The sequence below is a fragment of the Salmo salar genome, chromosome 09, assembly GCF_965601325.2.
Source record: "Salmo salar chromosome 09, fSalSal1, whole genome shotgun sequence".
NCBI classification, from domain to species: Eukaryota; Metazoa; Chordata; class Actinopteri; order Salmoniformes; family Salmonidae; genus Salmo; species Salmo salar.
In genome coordinates, this window is record NC_138299.1 from 3,792,631 (window position 1) to 3,816,624 (window position 23,994).

At 40.5% G+C, this 23,994-nt stretch overlaps 1 protein-coding gene across 1 annotated transcript in view; it reads right to left on the reverse strand.

Annotated features, from left to right (window-relative positions):
• Nucleotides 1-3,754: 3,754 nt before the first annotated feature.
• Nucleotides 3,755-23,994, reverse strand: part of LOC106610611 (GTP cyclohydrolase 1) — a 53,349-nt gene continuing 33,109 nt past the window's right edge. Inside the window, 3 exon segments of the mRNA XM_014210015.3 lie at nucleotides 3,755-8,385; nucleotides 8,867-8,951; nucleotides 9,320-9,351. Of these exon segments, the coding sequence (XP_014065490.1) occupies nucleotides 8,259-8,385; nucleotides 8,867-8,951; nucleotides 9,320-9,351 (244 nt within the window). The 3' untranslated portion in view covers nucleotides 3,755-8,258.

Below are 23,994 nucleotides of genomic sequence, written 5' to 3' on the forward strand. Positions count from 1 at the left end.
CTAAAAACGCATGGCCTTAACTGGGAAGGTGAATGGTGCATAAAGCATGAATTGGCATGGACCCTTTTGTGGCATGGCTTGGAAAATATTTAGTGGCAGCATCAGTGGATACACAGTACATGGTAGTTAGAGCCACTTGTCACTGCCATATGAATCAATACTATTAGCAGATTCAAATCATTATTTATTTTTTATTCTTTTCTATTACTGTTGCAGAGTTGATTATTGTATTCATATAGATGTATTATTTAAAGTACCATATGTATTAACTTACTATGGCTGGTGACCATAAGTACATCTCAAATAATAGTTATTTTTGTTTTGAACTACATTATAATCGCAAATTGTTGTTTTTGATAGTGGAGGAAAGAGGCACAACCGGCGTTTTCTTGGGATTTGTGTGTTTTTTCTGATGCTTTGTGAATGCTTATTATATCCTGGTTGGCCAAATGACTGAATACTGTGTGTGCTCTTTTATAGAAATGTTACCCCTCGATGCTCTCTTTGCAAAGTTCCATTTTTGATCCAGCCACCAGCAAAACAAACTGGATAGAGGGTGACAACCCTTTTGACACATTGCCAAGAGACGTGGTTCATCTGGGGTTATTTGTGTGGGATAAGGCCCTTCCTACTTTGTCAGCTAATAGACTTTGGCTATGAGTATTGAAGGTCCAGGGCTAGCCATATGGGAATGGTCAACCAGTGCCTACTAAGCTAACCACCACCTGTGTGGTTCTTGATGACATCACAGTGGAAGGCTAAGCTAAGTAGCCCATCCATAAGATTGGCAACAACTGCAGGGCAGGGGATAGAGCATGCTAGGGTGGGATGTACACGCTCACTAGTGCCCATGAGGTTGTGTGTTTGCATGTCGTGTACACTACAGTATGTGCCTATGAGAGAGTGTTGAGGCGGTAAACAGAAGAGGAGTCAATGTCGTTCATATATTACTGCAGCTGTGGATCAGACTTTGACTCCTCAAAGGTTTTATTTTTTTATTTTCCAAAGTGCATCCAAACTCTATAGGGCTCCTCCCCTCTGAGATGAGAGAGAGCTGCTGTACACACTGCAGTATTAACAGTTAGATGATAATATTCCAAATATATTATTTTTCTTTTCGTGTAAATGAAGACTTGACACTTTTTTTTTTTTACTCTTTTTTTGTCATAGACTCTGCACATTAAATATCGCTTAATTATTCGATGGCGAGATTTTTTTTTTTTGGGGGGGGGGGGGGTGAAAACTCAAAGTCATCCATACTGTAACAAAGGTTCTACCATGTTACTGTGCTTTTCATTTGTTTATCAAAGAGCCAATATCCTGTATTGACTGCAGGCTTACATATATATTTTAAAAATTGTTTATGTTTAAGAATAAAACTCAAAAGCCCCCCAAAAAAACAAGAAAAGAAGGGGGGGGGGGGTAATTTTAGAAATGCATGCACAAGGCTGGGAAGTCATATTTTGAATAACAAATGGCAGTGCCTTTTTTGTACTCGAGACATTTACCCCAAATGTAAATTATTTTATATGGACTTTAGAAAACTGTAATATTATTACATGAAGCAACCCAGTTAGAGCTATGTTGACAGTTACAATGGTGGCATCCTCCAAACTGCATACGAGCTCCTCGAGGACATTTTGAAACTTGTCTTGTTGGTGTCGCGTTTTCAGACAACAATATGGAAGCCTTGTTGTCAGCATATTTTTTGGTTTCTGTACTCTGTAGGTACTTTTCAATGCTGATATGAAGTTATGAATTGTACAACAAACAGATGTATGTGTGTGAGTGTGTGCAAGCGCGTCATGCTGTAACTGTAAAATACGTCTTCTCAAATATACCAGAAATGCTGCGAAATGGCATGGCCCGATCCAATGGAGGCTGCTGTTATTCGGCCCTGATGCCTGGCCAAAAGCCTGTCTCAGGTTCTGTGTTCCTGTAACTTGGCTACTTGCATCGGGCAGGGTTTGGCTAGTGAGAACAAGTGTAGATGGTCATCTGTCCTGTTCTACATGGATCTATGGAGACTCCTCTGTGTAAATGTATTTGCGTGTTTGTTTTTGTCTATGGGAGAGTGGTTGCCATGTAGTCAGAATGGGAGAGCGGAAGATACTGAATGTTTTGTTTTGTGGGGTCTGTGTTAAAATGCTTGACGTCTTTGTGATAACCACAGACAAAAAAAAGTATTAAAGAATAACTTGTAAAACTGTCTGGATAATTGTAATTTTTTTACTCAATTCAATTTCTAATGAAAGCGATACGTCTTGCATTCTGGGAGGTCACACCATAGCAGGAGACGATTCTACTGGCTGCTCATCCAAAAATTCCACGAATCAGAGGAGCTGAAGCACATTCATAAAACCTGTTGCCAAGAGACGGGTTCCAGTTATGGAGGGTACTGCTCTTCACAACACCAGCTAAAAAAAGCTGACTCATTCTCAAAAACAAATCCCTGCACCTCCATAGCAAGTGAACACAATGTTCAGTTATCTGGGTGTCTTGTGCTGCGTTCGTAACCAAGTGGGAGGTGGGATGCATACGTGTGCTTTGAACTCGTTGAGAAATGCTGATTGGCTAATGGCCAACAAGCTGTGTAAACCATAAACTAAGGGCTCTATTCAATCCGATCCGCTTTAGCCGACATCTGCATAGTGGTTTTGACAGTGTGAGGGGGAACTGAGAATGTGTTCAAAAACCATATTACTATACTGAACAAAAATATAAACGCAACATGCTCAAAGATTTGTGAGTTACAGTTCATATAAGGATTTCAGTCAATTGAAATAAATTCATTAGGTTCTAATCTATGGGTGCAGCCATGGGTTAGCATATGTCCACCCACTTGGGAGCCAGGCCCACCCACTGGGGGACCAGTCCAGCCAATCAGAATGAGTTTTTCCCCACAAAAGGGCTTTATGACAGACAGAAATAGTCCTCATGGTGTTTAGTCAGCTTCTTGATATCACACACCTATCAGGTGGATGTATTATCTTAAAGGAGAATTGTTCACTAACAGGGATGTGCACAACATGAGAGAAACAAGCTTTTTGTTCATATGGAACATTTCTGGGATCTTTTATTTCAGCTCATGAAACATGGGACCAACCCTTTAATGTTGTGTTTATATTTTTGTCCAGTATACTGTATATGGGGCTCCCGAGTGGCGCAGCGGTCTAAGGCACTGCATCTTAGTGCTGGAGGTGTCACTACAGACTGATTCCATTCCAGCCTGTATCACAACCGGCCATAATTTGGAGTCCCATAGGGCGATGCACAAATGGCCCAGCGTCGTCCGGTAGGCCATCATTGTAAATAAGAATTTGTTCTTAACTGACTTGCCAAGTTTAATAAAAAGGTTAAATAAAATAAATATTGCTTTTCATAAATAATGTTTTGTTGCATTTAACTGCCAAAAATGTAGTTAGAGGTAATTTCCTTAGTATGTGAGATCAGGGGTCAGCATGTGGGAGCAGTAGGAGCACAGGATGATTGACGAGTTCCCCGCTAGTAATTATCAGTTGAAAGGCTATTCAAGTGGATTTTTCCAGTCGTATTTTGTAAATTCCCACTTGGTTACCAACACAGCATTAAGCACCGGTTATATTATGCTAGCATCCTGTGATCACAACCAGTTATTTTAATTATTTAGACCAGTCTAAAAATGTGAGCCCAATCAGAATGTGGACAAGATCAGGACAGGCATGTTACCACCAGGTATAAACGGGGCTTTACAAATAAGAGCACAGTACCCATGTTCCTAGTTCACACATACAGATTTATTTTCCTTTGTTGAAAACTCTTTCAAATGAACACAGAAGTGTAATGTAAACGACATTAGTAAAGGAACCCAAAGAACAAATCCTTCTAAAGAAGGCCACAGAGACGATGCAGGAGCTGTCTGACTATAGCGCTCATCTACTCCAGCCCCCGACACACACACACACACACACACACACACACACACACAACTCCAATGACCAAATCACATTGGTTAAAACCTTCCCATTTCAATATGAGTATTATATATTTCCAATAAATAAAAAAATATACCGCTCGTCAGCATATATGTTCCTTGCTACTATACCTATTTACCATTTTTATATAGGTTACTATATTTTAATATCCCTAATTTGCTGAGATAATACATGAAATTGCATACATACAATATGTGTGACGTAGCAAAGAGGGATGTACTGTACTCTAAACTGCAGCATATTTTTTACATTTAAAAAGTTAACTACAATTCTGAAACATTTATACACTGACATACGTAGATATTTAGAAGTGTAACAGAATTGACATGAGAAGGATAAGAGAGTAAAACGTGTTTCTTTACCAAGAGATGAGTGGAGACAGCCGATTCCTTTGCGTCTAGTCTCTTCAAATTCATCGTCGGAAGTGAACACTACGCATCAAGCGAAAAATCAGTAAGGCAGATGGACAGCAGAATATATACTGGGCTGGCCAACGCAAACAAATACCCACGCACATAGACCTACATGACTTACAGAGAGATACAAAGGGGTGCCCAATAGAAATCCTCTCTGAATGGCGAAATACCCACTTGGGGGATACAGAGAAAGCAGACTATATCAGTCACACGTCTGTGAATCTGTACTATTGTGACATTTTCAACAAATAACTACAATAGTGAGTGAGACTATTAGCGAATAATGTAGGGTGTCCATATTAAGACAGGATGACCTAAAATGTACACTTTTTAGTCCCATCTGATCATCCTTCATTGCACTAGCCAGTTATCGTCCAGTCACTTTAACTGCACCCTTGGAAACCTTGGTCCTTTGGTTATAGAACAACTGCAAAACTAACAGCGACATCACCTCACATAATTTGAACACCACAGTTAATTAAGGATCGGACCCTTTTTTTCAATGTTTGCCTAAAATGACATACCCAAATCTAACTACCTGTAGCTCAGGACCGGAAGCAAGAATATGCATATTCTTGAGACCATTTGAAAGGAAACACTGAAGTTTGTGGAAATGTGAAATTAATGTATGAGAATATAACACATTAGATCTGGTAAAAGATAATACAAAGAAAAAAACATGTGTTTTTTGTTCCATCATCTTTGAAATGCAAGAAAAAGGCCAATATAGAATCTAGGCGCAATTGAGATTTTGGCCAATACATGGCAGCAGTGTATGTGCAAAGTTTTAGACTGATTCAATGAACCATTGCATTTCTGTTCAAAATGTTGTATCGAGTCTGCCCAAATGTGCCTAATTGGTTTATTTATACATTTTCAAGTTCATAACTGTGCACTCTCCTCAAACAATAGCATGGTATTCTTTCACTGTAATAACTACTGTAAACTGGACAGTGCAGTTAGATTAACAAGAATTTAAGCATTCTGCCCATATCAGATATGTCTATGTCCTGGGAAATGTTCTTGTTCAACCTCATGCGAATCACATTAGCCTACGTTAGCTCAACCGTCCCGCGGGGGGACACCGATCCTGTAGAGGATATTATTCAGTAACCCTCAGAAAGCCATCATTGTTAGTTCCCCCAAGGTGCAGGGTGCGGTATGCTGTATTTAAAGCGGTGGCTACCAAATTTGAAAGCGAGCATTTTGCTCTCCTTCCTTTACTAGTTAAAGATAATTACAGTAGACCAGGACTGAGCCTTGTAACCGGCTGACAGATTGACCAAAGTGTTGATTGTTTGACGAATGGGTTTGATGCATTTGGCTTGAGCGGGAATATGATGCCATGTGAAAAGGGCACTTGGCACTTTTGAATAAGTTTGGCTCAAGGCAAGTTTAAATGCATACTATTAGTCAATTGTCTTAGGTCTCTCTTTATGTAGTGTTGTGTTGTCTCTCTTGTCATGATGTGTGTTTTGTCTTATGTTTATATACAGTGGGGGGAAAAAGTATTTGATCCCCTGCTGATTTTGTACATTTGCCCACTGATAAAGGATCAGTCTATAATTTTAATGGTAGGTTTATTTGAACAGTGAGAGACAGAATAACAACAAAAATATCCAGAAAAACACATGTCAAAAATGTATAGCATGCTTTTACTTTCACTCTCTTTGTAATAAAAAACGATTTCCCGGTCGGAATATTATCGCTTTTTTACGAGAAAAATTGCATAAAAATTGATTTTAAACAGCGGTTGACATGCTTCGAAGTACGGTAATGGAATATTTAGAATTTTTTTGTCACGAAATGCGCCATGCTCGTAACCCTTATTTACCCTTTCGGATAGTGTCTTGAACGCACGAACAAAACGCCGCTATTTGGATATAACAATGGATTATTTGGGACCAAACCAACATTTGTTATTGAAGTAGAAGTCCTGGGAGTGCATTCTGACGAAGACAGCAAAGGTAATAACATTTTTCTTATAGTAAATCTGACTTTGGTGAATGCTAAACTTGCTGGGTGTCTAAATAGCTAGCCCTGTGATGCCGGGCTATCTACTGAGAATATTGCAAAATGTGCTTTCACCGAAAAGCTATTTTAAAATCGGACATAGCGAGTGCATAGAGGAGTTCTGTATCTATAATTCTTAAAATAATTGTTATGTTTTTTGTGAACGTTTATCGTGAGTAATTTAGTAAATTCACCGGCAGTGTTCGGTGGGAATGCTAGTCACATGCTAATGTAAAAAGCTGGTTTTTGATATAAATATGAACTTGATTGAACAAAATATGCATGTATTGTATAACATAATGTCCTAGGGTGGTCATCTGATGAAGATCAAAGGTTAGTGCTGCATTTAGCTGTGGTTTGGGTTTATGTGACATTATATGCTAGCTTGAAAAATGGGTGTCTGATTATTTCTGGCTGGGTACTCTGCTGACATAATCTAATGTTTTGCTTTCGTTGTAAAGCCTTTTTGAAATCGGACAGTGTGGTTAGATTAACGAGAGTCTTGTCTTTAAAATGGTGTAAAATAGTCATGTTTGAAAAATTGAAGTTTTTGCATTTTTGAGGTATTTGAATATCGCGCCACGGGATTACACTGGCTGTTGAGTAGGTGGGACTAGCCCATAGAGGTTAATGACTTGGAGAAGATCTGCAAGGAGGAGTGGGACAAATTCCCTCCTGAGATGTGTGCAAACCTGGTGGCCAACTACAAGAAATGTCTGACCTCTGTGATTGCCAACAAGGGTTTTGCCACCAAGTACTAAGTCATGTTTTGCAGAGGGGTCAAATACTTATTTCCCTCATTAAAATGCAAATAATTGTATAAAATTTTTGACATGCGTTTTTCTGGATTTTTTTGTTGTTATTCTGTCTCTCACTGTTCAAATAAACCTACCATTAAAATTATAGACTGATCATTTCTTTGTAAGTGGGCAAACGTACAAAATCAGCAGGGGATCAAATACTTTTTTCCCTCACTGTATTTAAAAAATATATATTTTAATCCAAGGCCCCGTCCCCGCAGGAGGTCTTTTGCCTTTTGGTAGGCTGTCATTGTAAATAAGAATTTGTTCTTAACTGACTTGCCTAGTTAAATAAAAGTCCAATAAAATAAATAAAAAAGTAAAACTGACATATGGGCCTGGGCCTAGCTTACTTTGGATAAAGATATCTTGCAAAAATATATCAGGAAAGAAGTAAAGAATAAAACAATGTTTCTAAAAAAAACATTGATTTTAATGTTAGCATGTTTCTACGTAGGTGTAAGTATCTTTACCGTACTTGGAGGTTCAAAATAATGAAAAGTTACAAAAAAATGTTTAACAGGATCAAAGTCCTTTAAATTTTAAGCAACCATAAGAAACACTAATCATTGATCCAAACTATTCATTTTTAGGTTAAGCCAGCCACCTGACAGACACCGTTTAGTAAGACTGTCATGTACACTGTCATGTCCTAGGTTGTCAAGACTGTCAAGACTGTCAAGTCCTAGGTTTTGGCCTTTCTAGGGAGTTTTTCCTAGCCACCGTGCTTCTACACCTGCATTGCTTGCTATTTAGGGTTTTAGGCTGGGTTTCTGTACAGCACTTTGATATATCAGCTGATGTAAGAAGGGCTATATAAATACATTTGATTTTGATTTGATACAAACACAAGACAGCTATGTCATGCGACCATGTGACGTGTGTGATTATTTGGAAGGGGGTGGAGGGATAGACAAACACACACTTTGCAAGCCCGGACTCTAGGCTTCGTACCAAAACTACTGTGTGGACGGCTCTAGCTCCAGGCAGGCGACAGGGAGAGGGGTCTGCGCTGCGCTGGGCTGGGCAGCAGGTTTGTGGGCCAGCCGTCCCTCTCAGTTCCTGATGAGGGTGAGGAACTCGTCCCGTGTCTTGGGGTCCTCCCGGAACACCCCCAGCATGGTGCTGGTCACAGTCTTGCTGTTCATCTTCTGCACCCCCCTCATCACCATGCACATGTGACTGCATGCAGGAAGAAAGGCATCATTATCCATTACTGTTATAGTTATTAGATTTGGGTGTATGGCAAATGTTCTGTTAATGACACATTGAAGATTGTCCAGATATCGCCTCTCCCTTTATCTTTGGTTTCATTTGTGCGTGTTTGTATTTTGACTGCCATTATTGCATCATTTTAAAAAGTCAATAAGGTACTTTTACCTATGGGGGTACACCTAAATGGACAGAAATATTGTCCAGAAATGAACACATTGAACAGAAAGAGCACACCTTGTGAGCAAAAGCATATTGTTTTCCTAAGGATTTGTGAGATAATGTATTAATATTCATTTATGTGTATGCACCATCCAGCCTACATTCCAGAAAAAAAATGGACAAACGATTAGCAACTAAAATTCCATAGTGTATCTTTAATGTCTGTATGTATGGGCCTGTTAATATCAGTGGTGAGTGTAAAAACAAAAAAAGGGAGAAAGAGACATACGTTGCCTCGATGACGACGCCCACTCCAGCAGGCTGCAGAGCTTCAGTGATCGCCACAGCGATTTGTTTGGTCAACCGCTCTTGAACTGAAAGAGAACAGACCAATAAAACAAGGTCCAAGTCAGAGAATGTCAAAGAGCAAAGTCAAACCTCTGACATCAACGCCCATGACATGGTAGGTTCATGGCAGGTTATTGGTAAGGTTTGTTCTAGGTTCCAACAACAGCACTGTTACCAGTCAACCAACTGACCATCTCCAAAAAGTTCTAGAATTTTAATGGAATTACTCACATGTCATTACTGTAGTAATTACAGTGTAAGTGTACAGGTATAAGAACAACTTAATGTAAAGTGTTACATAAAACAAAAATACACAAAAGCTCTAGGTGCAGCTCATTTTATTGTCTGTCAACTATCAAGTGTATAAATTGATTATTAAAACGTATGGAAGTACCTTGCAGTCGACGGCTGTAGATTTCAACAATCCTGGGGAGACATGAGGGGAAAAGGCAGGATGAAATACTTGGATTACATGGGAAAAACCCAAGTGGCAGGATTTACAATGAGAGGCACAGAGAGGCTTATATAGACAAAGAGGGATTACACATTCTTCAGGGACAGAGTGGAGACGAGAGAGAGACATGGGAGCTCTTCACAACAGAGGTCGCATTTTACAGTGTCAGTCAAATAGGTTGTTTTGTATTGGTTCGGACAGGTTGAAGTTCCTAAGATATTGCGCTTTTACAAGTGTGCTGTTGTAATTTGTGTGTTTAAAGAGTAGACATAAAATCCATCACAGCAATGATTATGCATAATTTGTGCATACACAATGACTGTGAAATTGGATGATCCATCTAAAATAGGAGTTTATCTGCTACAGTGTTTCTTCACAACCAATAATAACTTTGTGATTTTTTTATGTATATGGTGGTAAGAAACTGCTTTTTGCATTTTATTGAGAATATTCTGAAATGACTTGATTGATTTAAATAAGCCCCAAGTCAACATTCCCCGGCCGTCGGTAAACTTTCCAAATGTCGACAAAACAAAATACTTTAGACATGATGGGATCTTTTTGTGTCTGTAAAATTATATTTATGAGCCAATATTGATATAATAACCATTATATCGACGTAAACTTGGAGTCATGAGATGGTATGTTTGTGTGGTCCTCATACTATGACTCAGGAAAATATGCAGTTTTAGGCTACAGATGAAATACTTCACTGGGGGTTGAAAGTGCACAGTGATGAGCGTGATGCTCATTTCCAATAACTATCAAGGATCTTATTCTGATGACATGATTGATGCTTGGCTGCCGTTTGACAAATAAAAATAATCTTGCTCTTTTGTCCATAATAATCTCATCACGTAGGCTACACCCGCACTGTATCTGTGATGAAGCCGTTGGCTGGAGCGCACGTGCCAAGAACTGAGCAGGTACCGAATATATAAAAATTATATTCAGTACATGGCTATTTAACAGCAAAAGTTATTATAATTTTTTACATTTTAGTCATTTAGCAGACACTCTTAACCAGATTGATTTACAGTAGTGAGTGCAGACATTATTCTTACTCTTTCCCCATTTTCTTTTTATGTGCACCACATCGTCACGCACAGCCTTTTATCCGCAACAAGTCAATTTGATGGAAACATCTCTGGTGGGAAAATGCACATTGTTTTTATGTCGATTTTTTTATATTTGCATGAAAATCTTTCACCAATTGGATTGAAACTTAGCTACTAATACTGAGAACCAGTTGGACGTTCAAACCACCAGTGAGTCAACGTGAGTAGGAGGGGCGGGTCACGCTAGCCTCGTTATAGTCTGACATCTCTTCCACTTTGACCCAATGCTCTTTTCCAAACATGACCTCTCCTATCGCTGTAGCTCTGTCACTCTGCGCAGCAAAATGCCACAGAACAAGAGGATTACGAAGACTTTCAAATGGGCAGATGCATCGATATGAAGGTAGAAAGGTGTTGCATCCATCTCAAAGAAGCTCATTCATTTTTGGGGGGGGGATGCAAAGCCAAACTGAGTTAACTTCATAGAGGCCTATACCTCAAGTGTACTCTACAAAAAAAAAAGTACTGCAGGTGTAGGACAGCCCAGCCCCCAAAGTGACTCTTTACACTGTATGCAATAATCCCCTAGTGTTGTCTTAGGAAGTCAGTCTTCTCTGCATAATCTCACCAACCCCCTCTTGTCTCACCTCTAAGAAGCAGAGGTTCTGCTGTCTTTATACCCTGTAGGTCTGACATCTGATTGGAAGTTAAGTCAACAGTAATGCTACTGGTCAACAACTCCAATTTTGAATCCAAACAACTCAGATGTTATAAAGGGGTCTCAGATTCATTGTCTCTCCCTCTTTTTTGTTCCTGACCTGTGCTGGTGAGACACTCTCTTTCTTTCTCTCTCTACCCCATGGACTCTTGGGGCATGGCCTTTCAGGCTATGACTTACTGTATCTCTCTCCCTCTCTGATCATGCCTAGAATAAATGTTTTGTAATGTGTGTTACTTGTACAGTATATGATTTCAGTCATTTTACAAAGTAATTAAATACACTTGTATTTAGAATTCCATTCACAGACATTTCTTGAATGCCTATTACTGTAACTCAACTTTAGTCTCTTGCGCATTGCTAAATCATCTTTATTTTAATAGGCTAATTACATAGTCTTATCATGGGTCGCATGTGAGGTATATATGATTTTAAAATTATTTGTTTAAATTGAACCTTTGTTTAACTAGGCAAGTCAGTTAAGAACAAATTCTTTACAATAACAGCCTAGGAACACTGTGTTAACTGCCTTGTTCAGGGACAGAATGACAGATTTATACCTTGTCAGCTCGGGGATTCGATTTAGCAACCTTTCGGTTCCTGGCCCAACGCTCTGACCACTAGGCTACCTGCCACCCCAGGTAGCCTAGTGATATACACATATCAAATATTACCCCACTACAGTAAATGGTAACTTCTGACTTGATATATCTTACGAATACTTTGGACTAAATTGGAGTTTATTCCATTCGATTTCCCGATATTTAAGTCATAATGCCCAAGAAGCCAGTGTTTGGAGGATATATTGGCATGGGTGTTAGGCCCGAGATGGCATTATCACTTTTATACAACGGGTTACCAACATATTCAAATAATAATTGACATTTTTATTTAAAACGTTCTTTTGAGAAATGTATTCATACTATTTCATCCTTCCACAAGATGTAGTCCTGACACAAATCTAAGGTTGCTTTCCAAGCCGGCTGGTCATTTGTTCTATTGGCTCGTTCATTCTTTTTGTTCTATATCTAAGGACGTGATCCAATCGTTCGTTCTAAATGCTCCATTGCATACTTTTTAAAATGCATTTTTATTTAACTAGGCAAGTCAGTTAAGAACTAATTCTTATTTACAATAACGGCCCACCCCGCCCAAACCTGGACGACGCTGGGCATATTGTGCGCCACCCTACGGGACTCCAAATCACCGAGTGTGATACATGTGATACAACCGTACTGGCTGGCAACGTTCTTATCCCTTGCTTGCTAGCCAACTAGTGACGTCAAAAAGTGCAGCCAGAATAACAGTAAAGTAGCTGCATTTGCATTTCGTTTGAGCTCTTTTCTAGTGACATTTGGATACATCCATAACAAATGAGCTAATGAGGTGCAATTTCGCCTGACATAGAAAATGTGCTCTCTCGTTAGGACACTGTTGTTCAGTGGAGCAAGCCAACAACACAGCTAACACAATCACAATTCTGTACCTTTTTTCAATTGAAATTTCTTTGCATATATCCATAAAAATTATGCCAGTTGATTCATAATTTTGCCTTGCTGAGAAACACTGCCTGCCTGTCCGTCTCGTCCTGACACGTTCATTACTATGGGACAGCTGGAGACAGAATTTGAATATTGAAACAATGTTGTAAATGTCGGAGAGGCAGACCGCAAGGTTTATACGAATCTCCGCTGTTGAAAACTAAATGTTAGTCTAAAAGAAATGTGAGATAATGTCGAGATGCTTTTTATAGTGGAGATCAAGATTATACGCTGCTTGGCGAGGCTGATGAGAGAGTGGATTGCACAATCAGATGGAACAGAGTAAATAGGCATTTTAACGTCATAGATTTAGCCGGGGGTAACACAGGCTGGAATGCGGTTTTAACCAATCAGCATTAGACCCACCCGTTGTATAAATAAAAACTAATCATTTTTTTAAGAACCAGAATTTCTATGTAACTTCAAGAATTGTTCTTGATTATTTCAAAATTCTGGTTCTTTTATTTATTTTCTAATTTTCAAGGTGAATTCATTCTCTCTCAAATGGAGGAGAGTTTGAGTTTTATTTTAAAATATACTGTCTTTATGATGCAGTGATTTTTTTATATATTTTGCTGTATATTCATCTGACTGGCTTGATAAAACCACATCTGAAATTGCTATTGACCAATCCAATCAGATCAACAGACTTTATGTTAACTGAAATGTGAATTAATCTGTGATATCTTTGAGTAACTTTTAGTTATTTTGCTCATACGAAAAAGAATAGGAGCATTCCTTCCTCGCTTGCTTGCAGGAAGGTGTTACCTAAGGACATTTGCATGTCTAAAGAAAACAAATTCTACCCTCCAAAAGGACACTTACGAAGTGATAGCTTGAAGGTTGCACTCTTCTGTCTGATGCAGACTTAGATGTGTTCAAGGAAGGATTATGTAGGGGAGCCCCCAAAGTGAATCTTTACACTGTATGCAAGAATTTCCTTTGTGTTGTTTTAGGAAGTCAGCCATTTCTGCATAATCTCACCAACTCCCTCATCTCAAATCAAATTTTATTAGTCACATGCACCGAATACAGTGAAAACAATATATATAAATAAACTTACAGTGAAATGCTTACTTACAAGCCCCTAACCAACAGGGCAGTGTCAAAAAATATGGATAAGAGAAAAGCAACAATTAAAGAGCAGCAGTAAAAAATAACAATATATACAGGGGGGTACCGGTACAGAGTAAATGTGCGGGGGCACCAGTTAGTTGAGGTAATATGTATGTAAATGTACAGTCGTGGCCAAAAGTTTTGAGTGACACAAATATTAATTTTCACAAAGTTTGCTGCTTCAGAGTCTTTAGATATTTTTGTCAGATGTTACTATGGAATACTGAAGTATAATTACAAGCATTTCATAAGTGTCAAAGGCTTTTATTGACATGAGGTTGATGCAAAGAGTCAATATTTGCAGTGTTGACCCTTCTTTTTCAAGACCTCTGCAATCCTCCCTGGCATGCTGTCAATTAACTTCTGGGCCACATCCTGACTGATGGCAGCCCATTCTTGCATAATCAATGCTTGGAGTTTGTCAGAATTTGTGGGTTTTTGTTTGTCCACCCGCCTCTTGAGGATTGACCAAAAGTTCTCAATGGGATTAAGGTCTGGGGTGTTTCCTGGCCATGGACCCAAAATATCGATGTTTTGTTCCCCCGAGCCACTTAGTTATCACTTTTGCCTTATGGCAAGATGCTCCATCATGCTGGAAAAGGTATTGTTCGTCATAAAACTGTTCCTGGATGGTTGGGAGAAGTTGCTCTCAGAGGATGTGTTGGTACCATTCTTTATTCACAGCTGTGTTCTTAGGCAAAATTGTGAGTGAGCCCACTCCCTTGGCTGAGAAGCAACCCCAGGCATGAATGGTCTCAGGATGCTTTACTGTTGGCATGACACAGGACTGATGGAAGCGCTCACCTTGTCTTCTCCGGACAAGCTTTTTTCCGGATGCCCCAAACAATTGGAAAGGGGATTCAGAGAACATTACTTTACCCCAGTCCTCAGCAGTCCAATCCCTGTACCTTTTGCAGAATATCAGTCTGTCCCTGATGTTTTTCCTGGAGAGAAGTGGCTTCTTTGCTGCCCTTCTTGACACCAGGCCATCCTCCAAAAGTCTTTGCCTCACTGTGCGTGCAGATGCACTCACACCTGCCTGCTGCCATTCCTGAGCAAACTCTGTACTGGTGGTGCCCCGATCCTGCAGCTGAATCAACTTTAGGAGACGGTCCTGGCACTTGCTGGACTTTCTTGGGCGCCCTGAAGCCTTCTTTACAACAATTGAACCGCTCTCCTTGAAGTTCTTGATGATCCAATAAATGGTTGATTTAGGTGCAATCTTACTGGCAGCAATATCCTTGCCTGTGAAGCCCTTTTTGTGCAAAGCAATGATGACGGCATGTGTTTCCTTGCAGGTAACCATGGTTGACAGAGGAAGAACAATGATTCCAAGCACCACCCTGCTTTTGAAGCTTCCAGTCTTTAATTCTAACTCAATCAGCATGACAGAGTGATCTCCAGCCTTGTCCTCGTCAACACTCACACCTGTGTTAACGAGAGAATCACTGGCATGTCAGCTAGTCCATTTGTGGCAGGGCTGAAATGCAGTGGAAAAGTTTTGGGGGGATTCAGTTCATTTGCATGGCAAATAGGGACTTTGCAATTAATCTGATCACTCTTCATAACATTCTGGAGTATATGCAAATTGCCATCATACAAACTGAGGCAGCAGACTTTGTGAAAATTGATATTTGTGCCATTCTCCAAACTTTTGGCCACGACTGTAGGTAGAGTTAATTAAAGTGACTATGCATAGATGACAACAGAGAGTGGCAGTGGTGTGAAGAGAAGGGGGGTAATGCAAATAGTCTTGTTAGACATTTGACTAGATGTTCAGGAGTCTTATGGCTTGGGGGTAGAAGCTGTTAGAAGCCTCTTGGACCTAGACATGGCGCTCCGGTACCGCTTGCCGTGTGGTAGCAGAGAGAACAGTCTATGACTAGGGTGGCTGGAGTCTTTGACCATTTTTAGGGCCTTCCTCTGACACCACCTGGTATAGAGGTCCTGGATGGCAAGAAGCTTGGCCCCAGTGATGTATTGGGCCGTTCACACTACCATCTGTAGTGCCTTGTGGTCGGAGGCCGATCAGTTGCCATACCAGGCAGTGATGCAACCAGTCAGTATGCTCTCGATGCTGCAGCTGTAGAACCTTTTGAGGATCTGAGGACCCATGCCAAATCTTTTCAGTCTCCTGAGGGGGAATAGGTTTTGTTGTGCACGCTTCACAACTGTCATATTGTGCTTGGACCATGTTAGTTTGTTGGTGATGTGGACACCAAGGAACTTGAAGCTCTCAACCTGCTCCACTGCAGCCTCGATGAGAATGGGGGTGTGCTCGGTCTCCTTTTTCCTGTAGTCCACAATCATCTCCTTTGTCTTGGATCACGTTGAGGGAGAGGTTGTCCTGGCACCACACGGCCAGGTCTCTGACCTCCTCCCTATAGGCTGTCTCGTTGATCAGGCCTACCATTGTTCTGTCATCGGCAAATTTAATGATGGTGTTGGAGTCATGCCTGGCTGTGCAGTCATGAGTGAACAGGGAGTACAGGAAGGGGCTGAGCACGCACCCCTGAGGGGCCCCTGTATTGAGGATCAGCGTGGCGTATGTGTTGTTACCTACCCTTACCACCTGGGGGTGGCCCGTCAGGAAGTCCAGGATCCAGTTCCAGAGGGAGGTGTTTAGTCCCAGGGTCCTTACCTTATTGATGAGCTTTGAGGGCACTATGGTGTTGAACGCTGAGCTGTAGTCAATGAATAGCATTCTCACATAGGTGTTCCTTTTGTCCAGGTGGGAAAGGGCAGTGTGGAGTGCAATAGAGACTGCATCATCTGTGGATCTGTTGGGGTGGTATGCAAATTGGAGTGGGTCTAGGGTTTCTGGGATGATGGTGTTGATGTGAGCCATGACCAGCCTTTCAAAGCACTTCATGGCTACAGACATGAGTGCTACGGGTCGGTAGTCATTTAGGCAGGTTACCTTAGTGTTCTTGGGCACAGGCACTATGGTGGTCTGCTTAAAACATGTTGGTATTACAGACTCAGACAGGGAGAGGTTGAAAATGTCAGTGAAGACACTTGCTAGTTGGTCAGCGCATGCTCACAGTACACGTCCTGGTAATCCGTCTGGCCCTGCGGCCTTGTGAATGTTGACCCGTCTAAAGGTCTTACTCACATCGGCTGTGGAGAGCGTGATCACACAGTCTTCCAGTACAGCTGGTGCTTTCATGCATGTTTCAGTGTTATTTGCCTCAAAGCGAGCATAGAAGTAGTTTAGCTCGTCGGTAGGCTCGTGTCACCGGGCAGCTCACGGCTGTGCTTTCCTTTGTAGTCAGTAATGGTTTGCAAGCCCTGCCACATCCGATGAGCGTCAGAGCCGGTGTAGTACGACTCGATCCCAGTCCTGTATTGATGCTTTGCCTGTTTGATGGTTCGTCGGAGGGCATAGCGGGATTTCTTATAAGCTTCCGGGTTACAATCCCGCTCCTTGAAAGCAGCAGCTCTAGCCTTTAGCTCAGTGCAGATGCTGCCTGTAATCCATGGCATCTGGTTGGGGTATGTAATTATGCAATTATTGATGAAGCCAATGACTGATGTGGTGTACTCAGATTTGCCAAATGGAGGGAGAGGGAGAGCTTTGTATGCATCTTTGTGTGTGGAGTCTAGGTGGTCCAGGTTTGGTAAAACTGATTTAAGTTTCCCTGCATTCCGTTTCTACTAGGAGCGCCGCCTCTGGGTGAGCATTTTCTTGTTCGCTTATGGCGGAATACAGCTCATTCAATGCTATCTTAGTGCCAGCCTCTGACTGTGGTGGTATGTAAACAGCTACAAAGATTTTTTTTTTAAAACTGTCTGCAGTTTATCATGAGAAACTCTACCTCAGGCGAGCAATAGCTCGAGACTTCTTAGATATTGTGCACCAGCTGTTGTTAACAAAAATACATAGACCGCCGCCCCTTGTCTTACCAGACGCCGCTGGTCTATCATGTTGGTACATCGTATCACCAGCCAGCTGTATGTTGATATTGTCTTCGTTCAGCCACGACTCCGTGAAGCATAAGCTGTTACAGTTTTTAATGTCCCGTTGGTAGTTTAATCTTCCCAATAACTCGTCCATTTTATTGTACAAAGATTGCATGTTTGCGAGCAGAATTGAGGGGAGTGGGGCTTTATTCGATCGCCTCCGACTTCTCAGAAGGCAGCCCGCTCTCCAGCCTCTCTTTCTTCCTCTCCTCATCCCTCAGATCACTGGGGTCAGGGCCTGTTCCCGAGGGAGCTGTATATCCTTCGCCTCGGGCTCGTCAGAGTCGTGAAAGAAGAAAAAGGATTCTGCTAGTCCGTGGTGAGTAATCGCAGTCCTGATGTCTAGAAGTTATTTTCAGTCATAAGAGACGGTAGCGGCAACATTATGTACAAAAAGAGCAACAAAAAAAAAGTTACAAACAACGCAGATAAGCGAGGAGGAGAGGTTCTGTTGTCTTTACATCCTGTAGGTCTGATAACTGATTAGAAGTTAACTCAACAGTAATGCTATTGGTCAACTACTCAGATGTTATAAAGGGTTCTCAGATTCATTGTCTCTTTCTCTTTTTTTGTTCCTGACATGCGCTAGTAAAATACACTTTTTCTCTCTCCGATAAACATTTTAATAAGCTAATTGCATAGTCTTATCATGGGTCGCATGTGAGGTATATACAGTACCTTCAGAAAGTGTTCACACCTCTTGAATTATTCCACATTTTGTGTGATTAAAATTGATTTAGGTGTCATTTGTTTTTGCCAACAATCTACACAAAACACTGATGTCAAAGTGGAAGAAAAATTCCAACATTTGTAAAAAAATTTGAAATAAATAATGTAATATATCTTGATTAGATAAGTATTCAACCCCCTGAGTCAATACATGTTAGAACCATCTTTGGCAGCGTTTACAGCCGTGAGTCTTTTTATGGTAAGTCTCTAAAAACTTTGCACACCTGGATTGTACAACATTTGCCCATTATTCTTTTTAAAATTCTTCAAGCTCTGTGAAATTGGTTGTTGATCATTGCTAGACAACCATTTTCAGGTGTTCACATATATTTTCAAGCAGATTTAGGTCAAAACTGTAAAATCGGCTACTCAGGAACATCCACTGTTTTCTTGGTTAGCAACTCCAGTGTAGATTTGGCCTTGTGTTTTAGGTTATTGTCCTGCTGAAAGGTGAATTCATTCATCTTCCAGTGTCTGGTGGAAAGCTGACTGAACCAGTTTTTCACTTTAGGATTTTGCCAGTGCTTAGCTCCATTCCGTTTCTTTTTTATCCTGAACTACCCAGTCCTTAAGGTTTACAAGCATACCCATAACATGATGCAGCCACCACTATGCTTGAAAATGTGAAGAGTGGTACTCAGTAATGTGTTGTATTGGATTTGCCCAAACATACACTTTGTATTCAGGACAAAAAGTTAATTGCTTTGCCACATTTGTTGCAGTATTACTTTACTGCCTTATTGCAAAAAGGATGCATGTTTTGAAATATTTTTTATTCTGTACAGGTTTCCTTCTTTTCACTCTGTCAATTAGGTTAGCATTGTGGAGTAACTACAATATTGTTGAGTAACTACAATATTGTTGGCTCCTATCACAGCCATTAAACTCTAACTGTTTTAAAGTCACCATTGGCCTCATGGTGAAATCCCTAAGCGGTTTCCTCGCTCTCTGGCAACTGAGTTTGGAAGGACGCCTGTATCTTTGTAGTGACTGGTACCCTTTACAGGCAGACTTTACTGTATTTGGCTAGTAAAAAAATATATATGGCAATGTTTTTTTAGAGCCTAATTCATACAGTCCCATTTTTACCACATTCTTACCGGGATAAGCCTTTTGTATCTCCTGTGCACATGCCAGCAAGTACAGGAGTGGGAGCAGACGTGGGGCGGCAATGTGGGTAGGCGCCTATTTTAATAGATCAATTGAATCACAAATAATCCCATTATTCATTGGTTTTAGGCAAGTCCTCAGAAACATAAGACTAATAAAATGTATTTTCAAAAGAATAGACTGGCATATTGTGAGTTGAATTATGTCACTGGTCTGTACAGCCTATATGCTACATGGCAGTGTCATGCACATGAAATCAATCGTTATTATGTTCATTAAACAGACAAGACCCGCTTAGGCTACCCTGACCACAGTCAACACACATATTTTATAGTATTCTAAGAATATAATGAAACATAACAGAATAAAATACAAATTATATTTTTCCCCACACAACTTGCATCACGGCAACGTGTGGAACCACTGTCATATAAAAAAGTTATATTGAAACAGAGCCCAAGGCAAGCCCATACTTTTTCGATCCTACTCTGCTTTGTTAGGGAGCAGGCATAGCCTACAGGGTCTTACATTGAGAGTATCAATTCAAGAGCTTTATTGGCATGGGAAACATATGTTAACATTTCCAAAGCAAGTGAAGTAGATAATAAACAAAAATGAACAGTAAACATTACACTCCAGGCACGGCGCCAGGATTTTCTCTCTCCGGGTGCTAATTTGGGGCTTGACCAATACGTGGGGGTGCTAAGAAAATAGTACATTTTCATGACTATTTACAAGTGCATTTATTCCATATGCATAATCAGACAACTGTGCATCGGTAATAATGTTTCGGATGAAATGGCGATCACAACGTCAGAAATGAAATGAATAATATCCAAAGTGCAGCCACAACGAGAAGTGCCTTTACCCTATGCCTGTCAACTGTGCACACACACACACTTGTAAAACGAACTGGCTATCATCACAATCTTAGTGATTATATTTCTACTGCAAACAAAAATAACTTGTAGGCCGACGATATACATGCGTCCTGCTGTGCATTGGTTATAATGGTACGGATTAAATGTCTATCACAACGTCAGAAATGAAAGGAATAAGATCCACAGTGCAGCCACAACGAGAAGTGCCTTTACCCTATGCCTGTCAACTGTGTACACATGGCGTAAAACGAGCTGGTTATCACAATCTTAGCGATCATATTTATATTGCAAAAATACTTATAGGCCGACAATATGCATACGTCTTCTTGTTCCATTTAGATCCAGATCAGCGCGATTGAATCATGTTCCCACCATCGGACAGGCGCACTCTGTCAATAAATAGAAAGGCCTTTCAGTTACTCGCCAAGTGTTGTTTTACAGTGGGCTCCAAAATTACTGGCACACCTGACTGGCAATGCACAAACAATACTTTAACAAATATAAACAATATAATTATAGAGAAACTCAAAATACCAACATGTGAAAAATACTGTACTTTATTAATGTTTCAATGGAACCCTGTAATGTTTGACAAGGTTAAGGAACACATTTGGAGGGATTTTGGACCATTCCTCTATGCAGATCCTTTCGAGATCCTTCACACTCTTGGGTTTGCGCTTATCAACTGCCCTCTTCAACTCAGCCCACAGGTTTTCGATTGGATTGAGGTCCGGCGACTGAGATGGCCATGGCAGAACATTGATTTTGTTGTCACAGAACCATTTCTGTGTGGATCTTGAGGTATGTTTTGGGTCATTGTCTTGTTGGAAAGTCCACATACAGCCCATTTGCGACCAAGCTTCAACTTCCTGACTGCTGTCTTGAGATGTTGCTTCAATATATATCCACTTAATTTTCCTTCCTCATGATGCCATCTATTTTGTGAAGTGCACCAGTCCCTCCTGCAGCAAAGCACCCCCACAACATGATGCTGCCACCCCCGTGCTTCACAGTTGGGATGGTATTCTTCGGCTTGCAAGCCTCCCCCTTTTTCCTCCAAACATAATGGTCATTATGGCCAAACAGTTCTATTTTTGTTTCATCAGACCAGAGGACATTTCTCCAAAAAGTACAATCTTTGTCCCCATGTGCAGTTGCAAACCGTAGTCTGGCTTTTTTTATGGTGGTTTTGGAGCAGTGGCTTCTTCCTTGCTGAGCAGCCTTTCAGGTTATGTCAATATAGGACTCGTTTTACTGTGGATATAGATACTTTTGTACCCGTTTCCTCCAGCATCTTCACAGGGTCCTTTGCTGTTGTTCTGGGATTGATTTGCACTTTTCTCACCAAAGTACGTTCATCTCTAGGAGACAGAACGCGTCTCCTTCCTGAGCGGTACGGCGGCTGCGTGGTCCCATGGTGTTTATACTTGCGTACTATTGTTTGTACAGATGAACGTGGAACCAGACTTGTGGAGGTTTACAATTGTTTTTAAAGGGTCTTGGCTGATTTCTTTTGATTTTCCCATGATGTCAAGCAAACAGGCACTGAGTTTCAAGGTAGGCCTTGAAATACATCCACAGGTACACCTCCAATTGAGTCAAATTATGTCAGAAGCTTCTAAAGCCATGACATCATTTTCTGGAATTATAATACAGTGAATTATAAGTGAAATAATCTGTCTGTAAACAATTGTTGGAAAAATGACTTGTGTCATGCACAAAGTAGATGTCCTAACCGACTTGCCAAAACTATAGTTTGTTAACACAAAATTTGTGAAGCGGTTGAAAAACGTGTTCTAATGACTCCAACCTAAGTGTATGTAAACTTCCGACTTCAACTGTACACTTGATTTATGCAACATTGTTGCATGCAAAATGTTTCTGATCAGTGATAGATGAGAAAACAAATAGATGAGCTGTACCACCTCCACTTATTTACCCAGCCAGAGAATTAACCAAATATACAAACGGAGATCCAGTGAAACAAAATCACATTGATAAATATGAGTCACAGGCTTTTGGTTGGAAGTAGACCTAGACTACTCAGCAACTTGAGAGTGAAGAGCAAAATAATCCACTTGTTAAACTACATAACATGCTGTCAAAATGTTGTGATCAGGGCTAATACATGAGCCAACTAAAGAGGATCATTAGCAGTACTCACCTCAACTTAGCTAACATTTCTACAGCCTAAATGTAGCCTAACCTATATCCAAATGGAGATCCAATGAAAACAAAAATCTGACATTGGTTGATTTATCAAGACGAGTCCTCACACTTGTCTCAAAGCAGCGCGAAAAGGTGCTGAAATAGGTGAACACGCGGGTAAGCTACTGCTTCAAATGTATCATAACAATTGGATGACTTTTGGAGTTTCAGTAAGCAACAATTTGATGCCTTCAATTGCATTAGCCTACTTTATTCCAATATTTTCGTCATTCGGTGATATTTATTAATTATTTATGGGTCCACCTTGTTGTGGTTAAGAAAACCTTCCCTGTAGCTCAGTTGGTAGAGCATGGTGTGTGCAACGCCAGGGTTGTGGGTTCGATTCCCACGGGGGGCCAGTACTACAAACAAAAAAAAATGCATGAAATTAAATGTATGTATTCACTACTGTAAGTCGCTCTGGATAAGAGCGTCTGCTAAATGACTAAAATGTAAATGTAAAACAGTGTATGGGGTGGGCTATGCGAAGAGATGGGTGAAGTGACATGCCTCGCAAAGTTTACAGGAGGAAGGAGGATAACGGGCACTGCCTAGCAACCTTCAAGAGTTTAAGAGTGTAGTGCGTGCCAATGCAGCCTCAGCATTACAGCTACATTTCATACTAAGCCGTTCGCAGAACTTTACCACAATCATGACTAGGTCGGTTGGCAGAAATAAAAATAGAGGCTTTGTCGCCGGCAAAAGTAGGCAAAAAGTTGGCGTGATGCTTAAGTTAGTAGAAAAATATATCTTAGTTTGAAAGGTGCATTGATAAATCAGCCAAAGTGTAATTAATAGCTTCACCATGCTTAAAGGGATATTCAATGTCTGATTTATTATTTTTACCCATCTACCAATAGGTACCCTTCTTTGTGAGGCATTGGAAGACCTCCCTGGTCTTTGTGGTTGAATCTGTGTTTGAAATTCACTGCTCGACTGAGGGACCTTCCAGATAATTGCATGTGTGGGGTACAGATATGAGGTAGTAATTCAAAAAACACTTACTGCACACATAGTGAGTCCAGGCAACGTATTATGTGACTTGTTAAGCACATGTTTACGCCTGAACTTATTTAGGCTTGCCACAACAAAGGGGTTGAATACTTATTGACTCAAGACATTTCAGCTATTACATTTTAATGAATTTGTAAACATTTCAAAAAACATAATTCCACTTTGACATTATGGGGTATTGTGTGTAGGACAGTGACACAAAATCTAACCAAGTAAAAATGCAGGCCGTAACACGACAAAATGTAGAAAAAGTCCAGGGGTGTAAATACTTTCTGAA